At 45.6% G+C, this 16,872-nt stretch overlaps 1 protein-coding gene across 2 annotated transcripts in view; it reads right to left on the reverse strand.

The window, feature by feature from the left end:
* LOC144761756 (uncharacterized) overlaps positions 1-16,872 on the reverse strand; it is a 238,703-nt gene that overhangs the window by 134,416 nt on the left and 87,415 nt on the right. The window contains exon 4 of one of the 2 annotated variants that reach the window (XM_078647009.1): positions 226-294. The exons of the other annotated variant lie outside the window; for it this stretch is intronic. Within the exon in view, the coding sequence (XP_078503135.1) occupies positions 226-294 (69 nt within the window). The remainder of the gene's footprint in view (positions 1-225; positions 295-16,872) is intronic. 2 annotated transcript variants of the gene reach the window in all.

Consider the following 16,872-nt stretch of genomic DNA (forward strand, 5'->3'; position numbering starts at 1 on the left):
TTGGGTAAAATCCATTGAAGGATGAGGCAGTAAGATAAGACAATGTATGATAGAGTAGATTGTGTAGTTAGTTATAGAGAGAGACAGGTGTCAAGAAATTAATGGTTTTGTTGACTACGCATTCATAGAAACCAAAAGATAAAATGTTCTGAGGCAAAGGAAATACTCAAACACATGGTGAAGGAAATGCCCAAACACATGCTGGCCTTTGGTGCCTTGTCTCACCCTTTCGCCAGAATAAGGTAGGAGGCTTCGGCTCTCTCTCCTTATTGTGTCTGCCGGGAACCACTGTGGCTGTTGTAAAGGTAAAAATTGCATTAGACAAAACATACTTTACGGCCCACTTTCACTTTCCACACCAAACTCCCCCTCTATGACCACAATGAAAGACTCTCATCAAACTTTTCAGTGGCACCCAAGTTTAAGTAGGACCATGATCACACAGAGCTTGTCGCCAGCAAGTAAATCATGTGAAGTAGGAGATGACAATATTATGTAGCTATAAAGTCATATCTTTAGCCATGGTACCCTTAAGTGTTTAAAGGCTTTAAAAATCTCCAGTGTCAGATCAGTGTATTTGGCTAGTTTGCCTATAGACATTCCATGAGTATAAATAGACTGCATGAAGTATTTTTCTGGCAGACAAATAAAACACGCAAATATGTTTAAAGAGAAATAACAGCAAGGATGCATGTTCACCTTGTTAGAATGTAAGGGAGTGGACAGGGAGCCTAAGCGGCCATCTTGGTTGCTAGCGTAGCTCCTCCAGTAAATAAAATTTGACCTGTTTTTTAATTTAATTGCATTACTGCCCCGACTCCTATATTTTATTTTACTAGATTTTCTCTTCCTGCTGTTGTTCTTTTTCCTGCACTGAAGCGTCTTTTTAAAACATTTCATTTAAATTATCGTAATGTCTTTAGAGGTGAGCGAGCCACTGAAAGGTCGAGCCCGGCTCGAGTATAAAGCGTGGCTCTGGCTCACTCAGCTCAAGGTCCTGTTGGAACCTCGAGCCCATGACGAGTCAAGCTCTCAAGTAACTTGTGCCTTTTGCCTGGGCGTTGCATTACAGCCAGAGCTGCAGACTTGTGTTTGAGTCTCGGCGTCTGCTCAACATCCTGTGATTCTGGGCAAAAATTACATCCCCCACAATCCCCATCCCCATATAAATGGCGCTATACAAATGTTACTATTGAAAAGCCTCCAATACCTGTGAGTCGAGTTCTCACTAATTAGAAACTGCAGAAAAATGCACACAGAAAAAAACAAAGCCTTAGCTTAAAGGAAGACAAATAGATAACAATTTGCAGAGTATTTGGTAGAAAGTGAAACGCGAACACGTGGATAGATCAAGGCTTCCGCTCGTAAATCGACTGATTTTAGGTAAATATTTTATTTCATCAAAACTCATTTTCCTTGATTATCGGGTAAGAAAGTACTCTCAAATATGTGTGTTCTGTAGAAAAACCTATTGTGCATGATTTTATACGCTGCAATGTTCCTCTTCTAGAATACTGTGGACCACGTTCAGGTTTATATGACAACTGTCAAGTTTCTTATTTCACTAATGGTGCATGTTTAACAACCGTCAGGTTCACAGCCAGTAGAAAGAGGTGGATCTTAGTAAAATATACTAATTCAAAACAAATAATGTAAACTTGTAGGATTAATTAAATTAACATAATTTTGTAGAGAAAAAGGTGAGGATTATCTTGACATGTGCAAAGTGAGGCACGTTTTCCTGAACATCAGCCTGGCTATCCAGTGTGTGCTATTTATTGGTACTACACTCATGCATCTTTATTCTTTTTAGGTCTCGGCTAGGCAGCGCATGCGCTGTCTCGTCGAGAGATGCTGTATATAGTATTGTGGGGGAAGCTCCACCCACTTTCTGCCCATGCTTTTGATTGGCTCTGAAATGCTGCATTCTGATTGGTCGCTGGTTTATTAGTCCTGCCTCCTTACTGCCATGACTTCATGTTTATCCTTCCATGGCTATCAGCCCCTTTACTTCAGAAACTCTTTTGTTCCCCTGCCTCCCCCTGTTCCCTCCCGCAGTCCGTGACTTCCATGGCCACCACCACCCCCCACCCACTCCTGTTCCTGCCTTCTTCGACACCTGCAATTTTGTTTAAAATGCAATAGGACTCGCGTAAATACGAGTCCTATTGCATTTGTAAATGCTTTTTTTCATATGATTGGCTGCCTGCATTCGCACTTTCTTTTGCATGACCTGTCCAGACTCTTGCATGCGCGTAATCCTTTATATCATGCACATGCGCACCAAAAGTCTTACTCTGTAGTGCGTGGTTGCGATGGCATCAAGCCCGTGCTGGGGCTGTCCGTCCTTCGGTGATGCTGTTCCCTTGCACAGGAGGCCCATTTCAGTCAGTATATATCTATTCTGATTTTAGGACTTGTGCCCTGCTTAGGGGTCAGAATTTGGTACGTGCCTCGGCAGAATCCGCCTGTCCCAGTATTTGTCCTCCCGCAAATGCTTCCTTTCGCTGGACACTCAAGCACAGGCTCTCAGTTGCGGCCGCCGCCACCAGCATGGCATGGCACAGGGCTCCGCCTCACTATTGCAGCAGCAGTGCGACACAACTCCCTCAACATCCAGCTCACTGCAGGATAGTGGGGTCCCCGTGATGCTTGTTTAGTCTTTTTTTCTCCCGGTGTGGCGGGATCCCTGTCTATTTATTTGTAATTGCAAAATAGTAATTTGCAAATAATCAACAAATGTTGAGCCGATGCCGAGGCTCGAACACTGGCGCTCAGTTCTCTAGTGGGCGGCTATAACCGCTAACAACAGCCTCTCTACCTATGGAAAGCAAATTAGAAATGGGACAACTGATTACTTGCTTTATTTTTCTTCCCTGTTTACTTACTTTTGTTACAATGGGGCGCCATTACAACAAAAGGAAAAAATAAAAGGAAAAAACGTCTGAAAGGTATACGGTTTGATCCTTTAATTCATCTTTAGTGTGTTACAACATAAAAGTGTAACTCAAATTGATTTCTACAGAATATGCGTGTGCCTTATAACCAGTAGGCATGTTGTGCCTTTATCCGTGTACTTGCAAAAGACATACAGCATTTCCTCTCATGTGACACCACAAGCCCCGTGACTTAACACCTTAAGTGCTCATGACGAGCTGAGCTCGTCATGAGGCACGGTGCTCAGGTGCTCATGATGAGCTGAGCTCGTCATGAGCCGTGGAACGCTCACATGCGGGATAATTCCCCTGCTGTGCTGAAGGTTCCAGGGAAATGGGTGTGGTCATGACGAGCTCAGCTCGTCATAAGCACACGAGCACCATGCCTCATGACGAGCTGAGTTCGTCATGAGCACAGGGGCGCTGTGCGCGCTCCTCCGCCCCCCAGCACAGCGGGGGAATTACCCCCGCTGCAAAGGGGTTAGATGTGACCTGTTTTTTTATTTTTTATATTTCTTTTTATTATTGAAAAAACAAGAAAAAGCAATGGCAGATGCCTTGCATCACGGAATAAGCAACAGTTACACAAACATTTGGTAAGCAGCAGACGGAGAATCCGTACGGTGAAAGCTAAATCTCAGGATAAAGGGCGTGCGATCATATAGAACACAGTAAATATCAGTCCAACCTTGTCGACCTTATGCACAATTCCACCACCCATTAGGAACAGGATTTTAAAAATAGGGAAAGATCGAGTGGTAGTCGAGCGCAACACTATAAAAAAGTGAGCAAAACAACGATCGCTACCCATTTGCAGCAATTAAAGGCATGACATTGTGGAAGAACTCGTATAACACAACCACCCCTAGGACCCGTCCACCCACCAATAAGGCTAATCCCTCGGGAAGCCATCCGATAATATCAGGATTTGAAAGGATTTCAAACATAAAAAATAAAAACACTAACAAGACGAACACCCCTCCCCCCACCCTGCACCCCTGCATATGGCTTGCGCCTGTCCCCAACTAGCAGTGTGCCTGTCGCCCCATCTAACTAGGTACTAAAGGTAGAAAAAGTGGGGGAGGACACCTCAGTACGGGCCCCCGGGTCCCCCCGCCGCCAGAACCAAGAATCCCCCAGGATAAAACCCACAACTCTGTTAAGAAGCGATATAGTACGAAACACGGGAAACAGTAAACACCACCCAACCTCCCGTAAATACAATGGTAGCGAGTCCCACTTCAGCAAGCCCACGGTGCTAAGCCCCAATAATCAGTCTCATCCTTGACCCTTCCGATCCGTCGTGCAAACCCCTTCCGGACGGACTGTCGCCTCCGCAGGATAGTCAAAATGCATAAACAGTTCGGTAAAGTTCCTTCCGAGGCTGAGGCAAAGTTTTAAAGTTACTGGGAACTCCATCAACATCGACGACTTCCCTCACCGCCATGAGCTCCGGACGTCGTTGTCTCTGCGATCGTAGAAGAGGTGTCGGAGAGGGAAAAAAACGCTGTTTCGTCCCATAGACAGGTCCCACAAAGAGTATCCGGAAAAGAGGCACCAGTTAATCCACACACAGTAAGCAATGATGGAGGGCTTGGCAATCCGTAGAGAGCACCGAGTTCACGGTTGCCGGCCATCACACTGGCATGAAGCTCCGACACCCCTCGTGGCACAGGGCCCACTTCCGTTGCGAGGACCACCGTGGGTAGTATGGGCCAATCAGGATCTGGCAATGGAGCAGGGTCCGGTCCCTCATACCCATGTCCGTATGTGATCACTATCATTTTGTGGACAATGGATTCTACATGGGAATGTAGTGCCCCGATAGCTGCCAGGACAGTCCGCATCGACGGTTCACACTCAGTTCGTCCCACCACATTTCGTTCAGAGTCGACCGTGATCGCGTCCCCCAGAGGCCCGGTCATCCCCGGGGGAACCGGCAAAATTGGGACGGACTGTCACGGAGGGAAACTCAGGCGTACCAAGGCCACAATCCACGCTCCGTTACCGCAAGTGAAGACCCCGACACACCGAACACCGGCGGCGGCAAACCGGGTCTTCGGGTCAGGGACCTCCGCCCACAGTCGCAATCGTGCCTCGTCAACCCTCTGTCGATTTTAGGCCAGAACAACAACCACCGTCAAAATCGGGCTTAGAAAGTTCTCCACATCCAAAGACCGGACCCTGACGATCACCCGCGGCCGATGTTGTTCAACTGGAACCCGGCTGGGCCAGTACTCGAGTCCCCGGCTCACAAGCTGGTGTAGGCCCCAAACTGAAACTCGACATAACTCCGTCCACCGAGCTGGTAAAAGTCCCGGGATCGCTCCAAAGTTCACACGCCCGGAGGCAGGGTGTAAATTCAGGATTAGTAGCAGGATCATCCGGCGGGGGACGGAGGTCGGCGGAGCCGGGAGCCTAAGCGGCCATCTTGGTTGCTAGCGTATCTCCTCCAGTAAAAAAAATTTGACCTGTTTTTTAATTTTATTGCATTACTGCCCCGACTCCTATATTTTATTTTACTAGATTTTCTCTTCCTGCTGTTTTTCTTTTTCCTGCACTGAAGCGTCTTTTTAAAACATTTCATTTAAATTATCGTAATGTCTTTAGAGGTGAGCGAGCCACTGAAAGGTCGAGCCAGGCTCGAGTATAAAGCGTGGCTCTGGCACACTCAGCTCGAGGTCCTGTTGGAACCTCGAGCCCATGACGAGTCAAGCTTTCAAGTACCTTGTGCCTTTTGCCTGGGCGTTGCATTACGGCCAGAGCTGCAGACTTGTGTTTGAGTCTCGGTGTCTGCTCAACATCCTGTGATTCTGGGCAAACCAATTACATCTCCCACAATCCCCATCCCCATATAAATGGCGTGGAGAAGTGTGGCTCAGGGGTTAGAGGCAGCAGACCCGGAAGCTGAGATCGGTCCTGGACCAGGGTTCAATTCCCCGCCTCGGCGGGTCTTGGGCTAAAAATTCCACGGACTTGATAATTCTCGCCCCGGTGCCTCCTCGACTCACGGGTTCACACTCTGCAACTCTGGGCAATAGCTTGCTTAATCTCCACAACGGCCCCTCGCGGCGGGATGCCTGACTTTCACCTTGTGGATACCCTGCTATCTCACAGGGGAATACCAGGAAGGGTTCCCTAAGCAAGCGCCGGGAAACCCACTGCGGGTAGCTGTGCGCTATATAAGCTCAACTACATTTACATTTACAATGGCGGCCCTGTGCTATACAAATGTTACTATTGAAAAGCCTCCAATACCTGTGGGTCGAGTTCTCACTAATTAGAAACTGCAGAAAAATGCACACAGAAAAAACAAAGCCTTAGCTTAAAGGAAGACAAATAGATGACAATTTGCAGGGTATTTGGTAGAAAGTGAAACGCGAACACGTGGATAGATCAAGGCTACCCCTCGTAAATCGACTGATTTTAGGTAAATATTTTATTTCCTCAAAACTCATTTTCCTTGATTATCGGGTAAGAAAGTACTCTCAAATATGTGTGTTCTGTAGAAAAACCTATTGTGCGTGATTTTATACGCTGCAATGTTCCTCTTCTAGAATACTGTGGACCACGTTCAGGTTTATATGACAACTGTCAAGTTTCTTATTTCACTAATGGTGCATGTTTAACAACCGTCAGATAAATAAGTGCTTTCCAGTGCATTGTTATAATTTGACCTATTAATAATAATAATAATAATAATAATAATAATAATAATACTGATACTTTTAGAGCGCGAACAGCGATCTCACCTGGAGGTGTCCCGGCGCTATGTGATCAGCTTAGCAGAACAAGTAGCAAAAAAGGAGGTTTAGATTTTCTGCATAAAGAGCCAAGTTTTTATTTGCTTCTTAAATCCGGATTCTGACGTTGCAGACTGGATGGAGGGCGGTAGAGCGTACCACAATTTCACCGTGCCAGCAGAAAAGGACCTGCCTCCAAGTCGAGCCTTTCTGACTCGTGGGGCGTGTAACTGGAGCAGGGAGTTCGAGCGCAGGAGCCTCGCTTGGTGGTAGCGGGGGAGTCTCAGTTTTAGATATTTGGGGCAGGTACCCCGTAGTGCTCTAAAAGCCAGGGTCAGAGCATTAAATTTGATTCTGCTTGCCACTGGGAGACAGTGCGACTTGCGCAGATGCGGAGAGACACGCTGTCTAAAATATGCTTTATCAGCCTCGCAGCCGCATTCTGCACGGTCTGCAATAGTTGAATCAAATATTTTGGTAAGCCAAGGTAGAGGCCGTTCGCGTAGTCCAGCCTAGATGTAACAGTCGCATGGACTACCGTTTTGCGGCACTCTTCTGGCAATAGAGAGAGAAACTTGCGGAGATTCCTGAGTTTATGTAGACTAAGCCTGGGCGTCCGAATCGGCTACGCCCACGGAGTAGGCGTAGTGTTGCCTCCTACGCATTTTGCATAGACAGCGTAGCCGGCAACACTACGCCCACTCCGTGGGCGTAGCCGAGTCGGCCGCCACCCGCCTCCCTCCCGCCCTCCCCTACATACATTATTTAAGCAAACTACCCTTAATAAAACAATTTTAAAGCACTTACCGTGTCCGGGGCTCGTCCGGGGCTCCCTCTTGGAATAGCGTCCCTTCATATATACCAATGCGCATGCGCGGGCGGCCGCGCATGCGCATTGGTATCCATGACGACGCGACGAATGGGCTTTTCATCAACTGCCAAGCTAGAGTTATAAAAAAACTGCAGACCATACAGAATGCGGCAGCACGTCTTATTCTGGGAATTCCTAAGTTTGCTCCTCTCTCTGACGCCATTCCAAAACTACACTGGCTGACGATTCAGAACAGAGCCAGATTTAAATCACAGTGCATTGTCTACAAAGCACTAAACAAACAGGGCCCGCAGTTCCTTAAAGACCATCTACGTCCTTACCAACCTATACGCTAGTTGCGCTCTACCAACAGCAACCAACTAACGGTACCTCGCACCAGAACAGTGATGTGGGGAGACCGACGGTTTGTGGTGGCAGCTTCCAAACTCTGGAATACTCTACCCCAGGACATTAGAGCATGTTCCACATTACTCCAATTCCGCAAAAAACTGAAAACCTGGCTGTTCAATAAATAAGTTCTCGGTATAGAATAGAGGTCTGAGCAAGGCAGCTTATCTAACATCAAGCTGGCAAATTAATCAGCGCCAAGACACCCTAGGGTATATGCTGCGCTTTATAAATGCCAATAAATAAATAAATAAATAAATAAATAAATAAATAATGTATGTAGAGGAGAGCGGGAGGGAGGTGCGTAGAGGGGCTACGCGGAGTGCGGGAGTGGGTGTAGCTTCTCGCCCACTCCGCGTAGCTCCGCGGAGCCCCACTACGCCCACTACGCCCAGGGTTAATGTAGACACCCTGCTGTGACCTGCTGAATGTGGGAAGAGAAGGAGAGACTATCATCCCATCTCACCCCCAAGTTCTTTGCATTAGTGCTGGGGATCGGCGGAGGGCCCATTTCAGATGGCCAGCACAGGTCTGGTGGGGGACGACTATCTTTGCCAAAAAAGACCACCCCGGTATTACCTGCATTCAGTTTTAATTTGTTGGTGTTCATCCAACTAGCTACATCACGGAGGCAGCCCTTAAATTTGCTAAATGCTGTCTCCGACACTTCTGAATAGGGGAAGACTAGTTGTGTATCATCTGCGTACGAAATCGCCTTGATCCCTCATTTGGCAATCAGGGTGAAGAGTGGAGCTAGATAAACAATGAAAAGTAGAGGGCTGAGAGCCGACCCCTGGGGAACTCCACACCAGAAGTGTTTTGGTTTAGAGGAGAAGGAACCCAAAGCCACTTTCTGGGAGCGGTCGGTTAGATAGGAGTGGAGCAAACCCAGTGTTTTGTCTTTTAGACCGATATCCTCTAGACGTTGTAGCAATCTGCCGTAGTCCACAGTGTCGAACGCGGCAGATAGATCCAGGAGCACCAGCATTGCTGATGCTCCTGAATCTAAGGACCACCTAATCGACTCAGCCACCTCAATGAGGGTGGTCTCGGTACTGAAACCTGATCTAAAACCTGATTGAGTTTCCTGTAGGATCCTGTTTTCCTCAACAAAGCTATTCAGTTGGCGTTGTATCAGTTTTTCAAGCATTTTGCCTGGGGCTGCTAATAGGGAGATCGGGCGGAGATTGCTAAGGTCCTCAGGTGCACCATTAGGTTTCTTTTTCAATGGGAGAAGTGTGGCATGTTTCCATCACTTGGGGAACCCCCCATATGCAATGGACATGTTCCAAATGTGTAGGATTGTCATTGCGATTGAGCCTGACATCATATTCCAGAGCTTGGGCGGGCAGGGATCATCCGGGGCCCCTGATTTACATTTTTTTCCCTCCAGTGCCTCAGAAAAAGAGATAGAGTGAAATTGAGCTAGGGTCAGGGTGGGTACGCTGTCTTCAACCGTGTCCGCCATTACTGTGGGGCCAGGATCAGTAAAAGTATCATAAACTTTCGTAATTTTCTTGTCAAAGAAGTCCGAGATGTCTTCGCAGAGTCTCTCTGATGGAGTGACTTCTGTCTCAATGACTCTCGGTTTAAAAAAGGATTGGACAATCTTAAAGACTTCTTTGCTAAATTAACAATTAATGTCAAAGCTTCTACATGTTAAAGAAATGCACTTTTTTTAGAGACTTTCTCATGCATTCTAGTAATTGTAGTCGTGCAGAAAATAATTATTGCACTCGATATCAGTTACTTTTTGCAGCCTTTCAAAGTACTGGTTGGTGTAACGGTGACAAGTAGCCACAGGGTAATCCTAACCACAAGTCATGTAGCAAGTTGTAGTGGCAGAGGAGTAAATATTTCAGCATCTCCTCCCCCCCAAAAATATTCTTAAAAATCACGTCTGAATAACGCCAACCCTATTTGCGTGCACAGTTTTCTACCGAGTTGCACTTGTCTATATTTGTGAGGTGGTGGCAGCTCTCATATTGAAATATTTTTTTTAATTTTGATGTGGTGGCACCTTAGGACAGCAATGTAATTTATATTGTAGAAGTTGGGTTGTGGTATGAATTGACATTACACTTCATGTGTCCCTCATAAAGTCAATCTGTATGGACTTGGCTTTTTGTTTTTGTGTTTTCTTTAGCATGTTGAGTTATATTGGCCTGACTGTATCCAGTTCAAACTCATGGATCTTTTCCCATTCTTTATATTTATTTTACTTCTGTTCTTTGTTAAGCTCATGCTTTTATTCCATTAGATAGGCCAAACGTGGATACATTTTTAACACTAAATGGCGAGACCGATTGCAATGCAAATGCTTGTTTGTATTTGCACTCTGATCTAACTGCCCATATGCGTGTGCTCACTAATAATGAAGAATGTCTTGAGAGTTCTCATCTAGAGCTGATTGTAAGGTTTTATCCACTATTGCCCACTGCAAAAGTGTGTTAACATTAGTTGATACCATGTGCTGAGAGCATAACCCATTAATTGACTACCATTTATGTGAGGGGGCATGACAGGGACAACAGGCAATTTTGAGCTTTTACGAGTGAGCATGCAGAGAATCTATTAGCACCCATTATAGGAAGGCCAAAAAGCCATTTGGAACTGCTGATTTCCAGACCTTCACTGAACCTGGAACACAGGCAAATAAGAATACTTAGTGTGACCATTCTACTGCCTTGGACTAGCTGAGCCAGTTTCAGGATTCCAGAGAGCATTCTAATAATGATTTTATTCAAAAAAAGTGTCCATCCACAGGAATAATAGCTGAATAGGAAAATCTTGAGAATTTGATACCACGCATAGAAAATGTATTTTTGGTAATGTTTATTTCTAAGAATGCTCTTTCACTGACTATACTAAGGAATAAAAATAACAAACATTCATACAGGGTACACAAACATCTTTACTTCTATGTTCCTCAAATTAGCTAGACATTGATTCCCTTCAAATGTGTTGCCATGAACAACAGGCATTCACTCCATACTGCCTCTCAGCATCAATCAATCAGTAGGTTTGTATAGCACTTCTTGTCACGTGTGAGGGTATACAGGCGATGGCAGGGTCCAGTTGATTAGCCAAATAGCCAGGTCTTCAGGGACTTTCAGAACTCTGAAAGAGATGGGGAGGTCCGGAGATAAAGGGGTAGCTCATTCCATGTCTTTGTTGCTGGGTAGGAGAAGGCGCGACCTCTGTATCTGCTACATCAGATGCGGGGGTAAAGGTTAGAGAAGGAAGTGGAGTGGAGATGTATGGTGGGCTGATGTAAGTGCAGTCGATGGTTCAAGTAGGTGGATCCGCAGTTGTGTAGGGCCTTGTATGCGTGGGCCAGGAGTTTGATACCCAGCATCTTTTCTTTACAGGGAGCCAGTTCATTTCCCTGAGGTACGGTTTTAAGTGGGTTTGTCCAGGGTGTTCCAGGGCAACTCTGGCTGCTGTGTTCTGTATTGTCTGTAGTCGGTTCTTAGCGTGGTCAGTGGGGGTCTGAGTTAAAAGGTCCACCATGATGCATCTAAGGGGGAGCTTTTGTTTCTGAAGATCAGTACCTCTGTATTGTCTGTGTTGAGCTTCAGGCAGATATCCTTCATCTAGTTGGCAACCTATGTAATGCAGTTGTGGAAGTTGTTCTTGATGTTGGTGGTATCTACATAGAGGGAGAGGATGAGTTGTGTGTCATTGCCGTAGGATATGATGCCAGTCAATGTGTTTTTATTATGCTGAACAGAGGTGTCATGTAAGTGATAAAGAGGGTGGGGATGAGTGAGGATCCAATGGGTACTCCACAGTTGATTTCCTTTGGTTCGAAGGTGAAGGGTAGAATTACTTTTTGCATTCTTCTGGTGAGGAGAGGCGATCCAGCTGAGAGCTGCTCCTTGGATGCCTCTGTTGTGCAGCCTTGTGATGAGTGTTTGGTGGGAGACCTTTTGTATGGGTCTCCCACCATATAAGAGATTTATGAGGATCAGAGCCATAAAAGAGGTTTATGAGGATCAGAGCCACAGTCTCTCATGTAAATTAGGTCTTGGATGTCGTCGGTAGCCACCATGAGGACTGTCTTTGTGTTGTGGTTGCTGCAGTATCCAGATTGAGAGGAATCACGTAGGCGGTTCTGTTCCGGATGTGAGGAGAGTTGTTGGTGGAGGACTTTTTCTAATACTTTGGGCAGGAATGGGAGCAGGGAGATTGGCTGTCAGTTTTGGATTTCAGTGGGATCTGCTAATGGTTTTTAGTAGGGGTTGACTTTTGCATGTTTCCAGTCTTTGGGGAAGGTGGCTGTTGAGTTGTTGAACAAGGCAATGGGAAGGCGGCTGATTTCATTACAAGACCGGAGGCTACCATTATGCAAAAACCTTTTATCGCTGCCCCAACAGTCAGCCCTTTAAAGAACAGTAATACATCAGAAAGCAATAGAATGTCTGGACAATATGTATGTCCAGAGTCATCATCCTCTTTTATTCGCTGCTTCATTGCAGATAAGTAGTTCTGCTATTTCTTTGTTTGTTGCTACTTATTGATTGCTGTTAAAGATCATATCTAGTCTTTAGTCATAGCGTGGGACTGCCATTCCAATTTATAGTTAGGCCTGGTAAGATTATAGGAAATTGAGTTCAATCTTTGTTTAATATTGTGTCAATAGCTGCTTGACTTGTGTCAATACCTGCTTGTATGACCGCTGGTCATTTGGCTGAGTATATTCGTATTACATGAGGGCCCAGCCTGCAAATCCGGCCTCTTGGTCTCTGATCGGCTTCTTCGCCAATAGTCAGACTGCTTCTATTTCAGTGTCGGCTTTCATGTATGACCACTTTCTCCTCAGTGCGATCACCGGCCCACAGCAATCTCACACCTTCGCTTTCCCCTGCTTTGGGAAGGGGGCGATTGCGGGAGGTTCGGGTCTGTGATTGGGCAAATATTTGAATATCAAAGATTACTAGAAATCCTCATTCGGAGATTTCAGGCTGGTTGCCTGGCCGCATCGGTGGAGTCCAAGTGCAACCCTTACAACCTAAGATCCAGGCTATTCTGGACTGGGAGGGTCCAACAACCTAGATCCAAGTCAATGCATTCCTTGGTTTGATTCTGTATTATAGGAGGTTTGTGAAGGAGGTATGGATCCATTTTGACACCCCTGACAGAACTCACCTCCCAAAAAATGCCCAAGAAAGTAAACTCGACAGTTAGCTGTCAAAACGCTTTTGACACCCTGAAAGAGGCAATAAGCTCAGCACCCATTCTCACAACTCCAGACTACACCAATCAGTTAATTGAGCAGACTGACTGCTCTCCACAATTGATCCCTCTCCTATCACTAGACCACACTTCCCAAATCACTTGTCTTAAGTAAGGAATGGCTACATAATGATCAACGTTTTCTTTATTACATCATGCAGACTAGCAGATGAAATAATATTTACCTGGAATGCTATTGGCATCAGGAATCCTTAAAGAGTCACTCACTTTAAATAGATCTTAACATTAGAAGAGAATCCCACATCATCTAGGTATAACACACGTATGTTGACCTTTGCACTTCAAAGCAGTACTTTCAAGGGAGATGTTACTGAAGCTCCGATTTGCAAAATATGCAGAGGGCGCAAGGTTGTCACTTGGCAGTCATATCTTCAGTTCTGAAACATTCAGTGTATCCTAGAGGGTATGGCTATTACCAGGACAAACATGGCATTCCATGTGTCCCCTTTATGTGGTGTCACTCTGGGAAATCTTAGAAGCTTATCGTATCCAACGCAAATTTCTATCGTTTGGGGCACTGCTGCAGGTGATATGAAAATAACTAAGTTGTTGAACAACCAAGCAATCAAGTCAAATATTATGTTTCAGGTAGAAAGTACATCAATGTCAGTGTAGAAAATGTTTTTTAAAAAATGTGTCCCAAGATAAGTGAGCATGAATAGAAATTAGTGACTTTTGGTCAAGACATTATTAGAAAGACAACTGATTTGGTATCACCAGTAATCAGACAGAATACAGATGTGCTGCCCAAAGAAGAAGCTCTGTAGAGTGCTCATTCTAGGCCCCTTTGCCTGGCTTAGGGGATCTGTTTTTTTCACGAGAGAATCTTATATACTTATTTTGAGTTAAAAAATTCAATTCATGCTTGTGTTTCAATATATGAAAAGCAAGCATCTTGCCACTCTTCTGCATACACATAGCAAAGATGTGAATGGCTATCCTGCTACAGGACTTTTCGCTTATCAAAGCATCTCATTATTTCTGCATATCTCTAAATTATTGTGGTAGCAGTTTACTTTGTGAATGTTTAGCTTGAAGATATTCCATCATAGCGGTACTCAGCATCCTGAATTGCATAATCAAAATTAGACGATTGTCCTTCAGATTTCAGCTTTAAATGTGTCTCAGACCAGGCACACTGCAAGTTGGGGTGGCTTTTGAGTCGTATGCAGGGGTGCAGGGTGGGGGGAGTTGCAACGGGTTCAAGTTGGGGGGTGGAAGGGGGGTGTTTATGTGTTTGTTTCTTCTTCCAAGGCACCATATTGTTTTCTTTTTTGCTCCGATCATTGTGTTCTGTGTGGGGTGTGCTCTACATTATTTCTGGACATGGGGGGTAGTGAGTTGAGACTACTGTCTTGGAATGTCAACGGGTTGGGTGATAGGATAAAACGAGGGGTTGTTTTACAGTTTCTGAAACGTCATTCTCCTGATTTTGTTCTTTTGCAAGAAACGCATTTAATTGGTAATGCATGTCAAGCCATGAATAGGCGTGGATATCGTCTGGTTGCTCACTCTGGATATACATCTGGCAACAGGGGGGTGGGTATTTTGGTTTGGTCTTCCCTCCCATTTGAAATCGATGATGTACTACTTGATGACAGAGGGCGCTATGCCGCGCTCACTGGTAGATGGGAAGGGAAGACGCTCTCTATACTCACAATCTATGTCCCCCCGGGCCTGCAGACTTCCACCTTTGCTGATATTGGACGGGTCATTTTAGGGCTTCCTGCAGGTCTTTTGATCCTGGGTGGCGACTTTAATTCGGTCGTTTCTGGCACTTCAGATCGCTACCCTCCTAGGGACTTACCTAGATCTCAGTTGTGGTTGAGTGGGCTATTGGAAACCTTCGGGCTGATAGATAGTTGGAGGTTGATGCACCCTACGCAGTTACAGTACACCTTCCATTCGGGCGTCCACGGGAGCCTCTCCAGGCTTGATTATTTCCTAATGCCGGCGGCCCAATCTTCCTCTATCAGGGAAATTCGACATCTTCCCAGGGGCATCTCCGATCATTCTCCTCTGTGGCTCTGTGTGGATGCCAGGTTGAGTAGCGAAGGTAGGGTAGCTCCCATAAACCCCTGGTGCGGGGCGGGGCCTGTAGAGTCATCGGATCTAGTTGCTGCATTTTCATTCCAAATAACGCACCGTCTGTTTATTCAGCTATAACCAGACTCCATAAAATTGCCCATCTGTTACACCAAGACCCAGGCACATGGACATGGTCCGGTTGGTTCTGGAATATAATTTCCGCTTGGGGATGGAAAGTCTTGTCCTTTCTAGGTATTGCAGTAGCGATCATATTCAGTTGCTGCCTCTGTATACAATGTGGCCCTGCGATTTGCGGCATTTGTGCTACCTCTTGTATTCCTAGTCCCAAGCCCCGTTCTAAATCCCGTTCCAAGAAAATTCGAGACGAGCAACTGATACTGTATGAAATGATAGATGGTATCATGAATATTGATGTTTCCTGATGGAAACGTAGTGACAAGGAGGGAATGTGGAAAAGTGAATTTTGCCATGTTCTGTGTCCCTACGCGTCCTCCATCATATGTTATCTGTACATGATTAATATGCATATGTATTCCCCATGTTCGATTAAAAGACGCAATTACAGTTGTGTCCATCTCTAGTATGTCTATTTCCAGTTCTCGTGAATACTACGAATATCAGGCCTATGTAAAGTTACGTTGCCACGTTTCTCAGTGTGCACGGTATTTCATTATAAAGTCCCCGTTTCTAGGCCTCAAAAGGGCCCGGACACCAGATTCAGCTCCTGTCTCCTGAAGCCTTCGCTGAGGAGCGATACAGCCCCCACCTGTATCCCTGACCCTTCACTTACTTCCTGCCTTGCAGTGCCCGGTTCAGCCTGGCTCTGCCTCTGAGTCTGCCAAGAGTATGTTATGATTCTAGTTATCAGTCCAGCCCTCCTTCTCTGCATTCCTAAGCTACTGAATCGCATCAATAGTTTCCGTCATTGTCTAGCCTTTACGTCTCCATGTTAGAGAAATACTGTATTAATGATCATTTAATATTCTTCATCACGCACTACATGTAGAATAATGCATGCTCCAGTCTTGGAGTCCGTTAGCCTCTCCCCTCCTGACTCTTAGTTTATATCAACATGTTCTCTAAACATCAGATACTAGATACTGCTTAGGTACATGTCGCCCTGACTCCCCAGACTTCAGTCTCTGCTCCTAGCACAGAGTTTGTAGCCCCCAGCTTCTCCTAGTAACACGTCATTGCCAGTTTGCGCGCACCATTAGGTCAGAGGTCCCGGCTCCTTAGGTAGCCCCCTCCATGTTTCCGCCCCATTCATGACATATTCTGTTACGTTTGCATCACATGTCTATGTATACGCCTCTGTTACACCTACTTTCACCCTTATCTTTCGCGACTGCTATTGACCACACCCACTGCTCCGCCTATCGTATGTATTGTAATGCAACTGTTTTAGTATATATGATCGTGTATTGTTATTAAATGTCAGCGCGCTCATCCCAGATCCAGCCCCGGCAGCTGCCGGGCTCTGCCATCCTATTCCTATGCAGGTTGTCCTGTTCCTGTCCTTTATGCTGTAATAAACCTGCAAACTCCTACTACCTCGAATCTTGACTCTTATTTATTGAGCTATCTGTTATTGCTATGCCTAGACAAAAATAGATCCGGTATTATTTATTTATATACCACATAATGGCGCCCGAATAGGGACTTG

This window comes from Lissotriton helveticus, chromosome 6, assembly GCF_964261635.1.
Source record: "Lissotriton helveticus chromosome 6, aLisHel1.1, whole genome shotgun sequence".
NCBI classification, from domain to species: domain Eukaryota; kingdom Metazoa; phylum Chordata; class Amphibia; order Caudata; family Salamandridae; genus Lissotriton; species Lissotriton helveticus.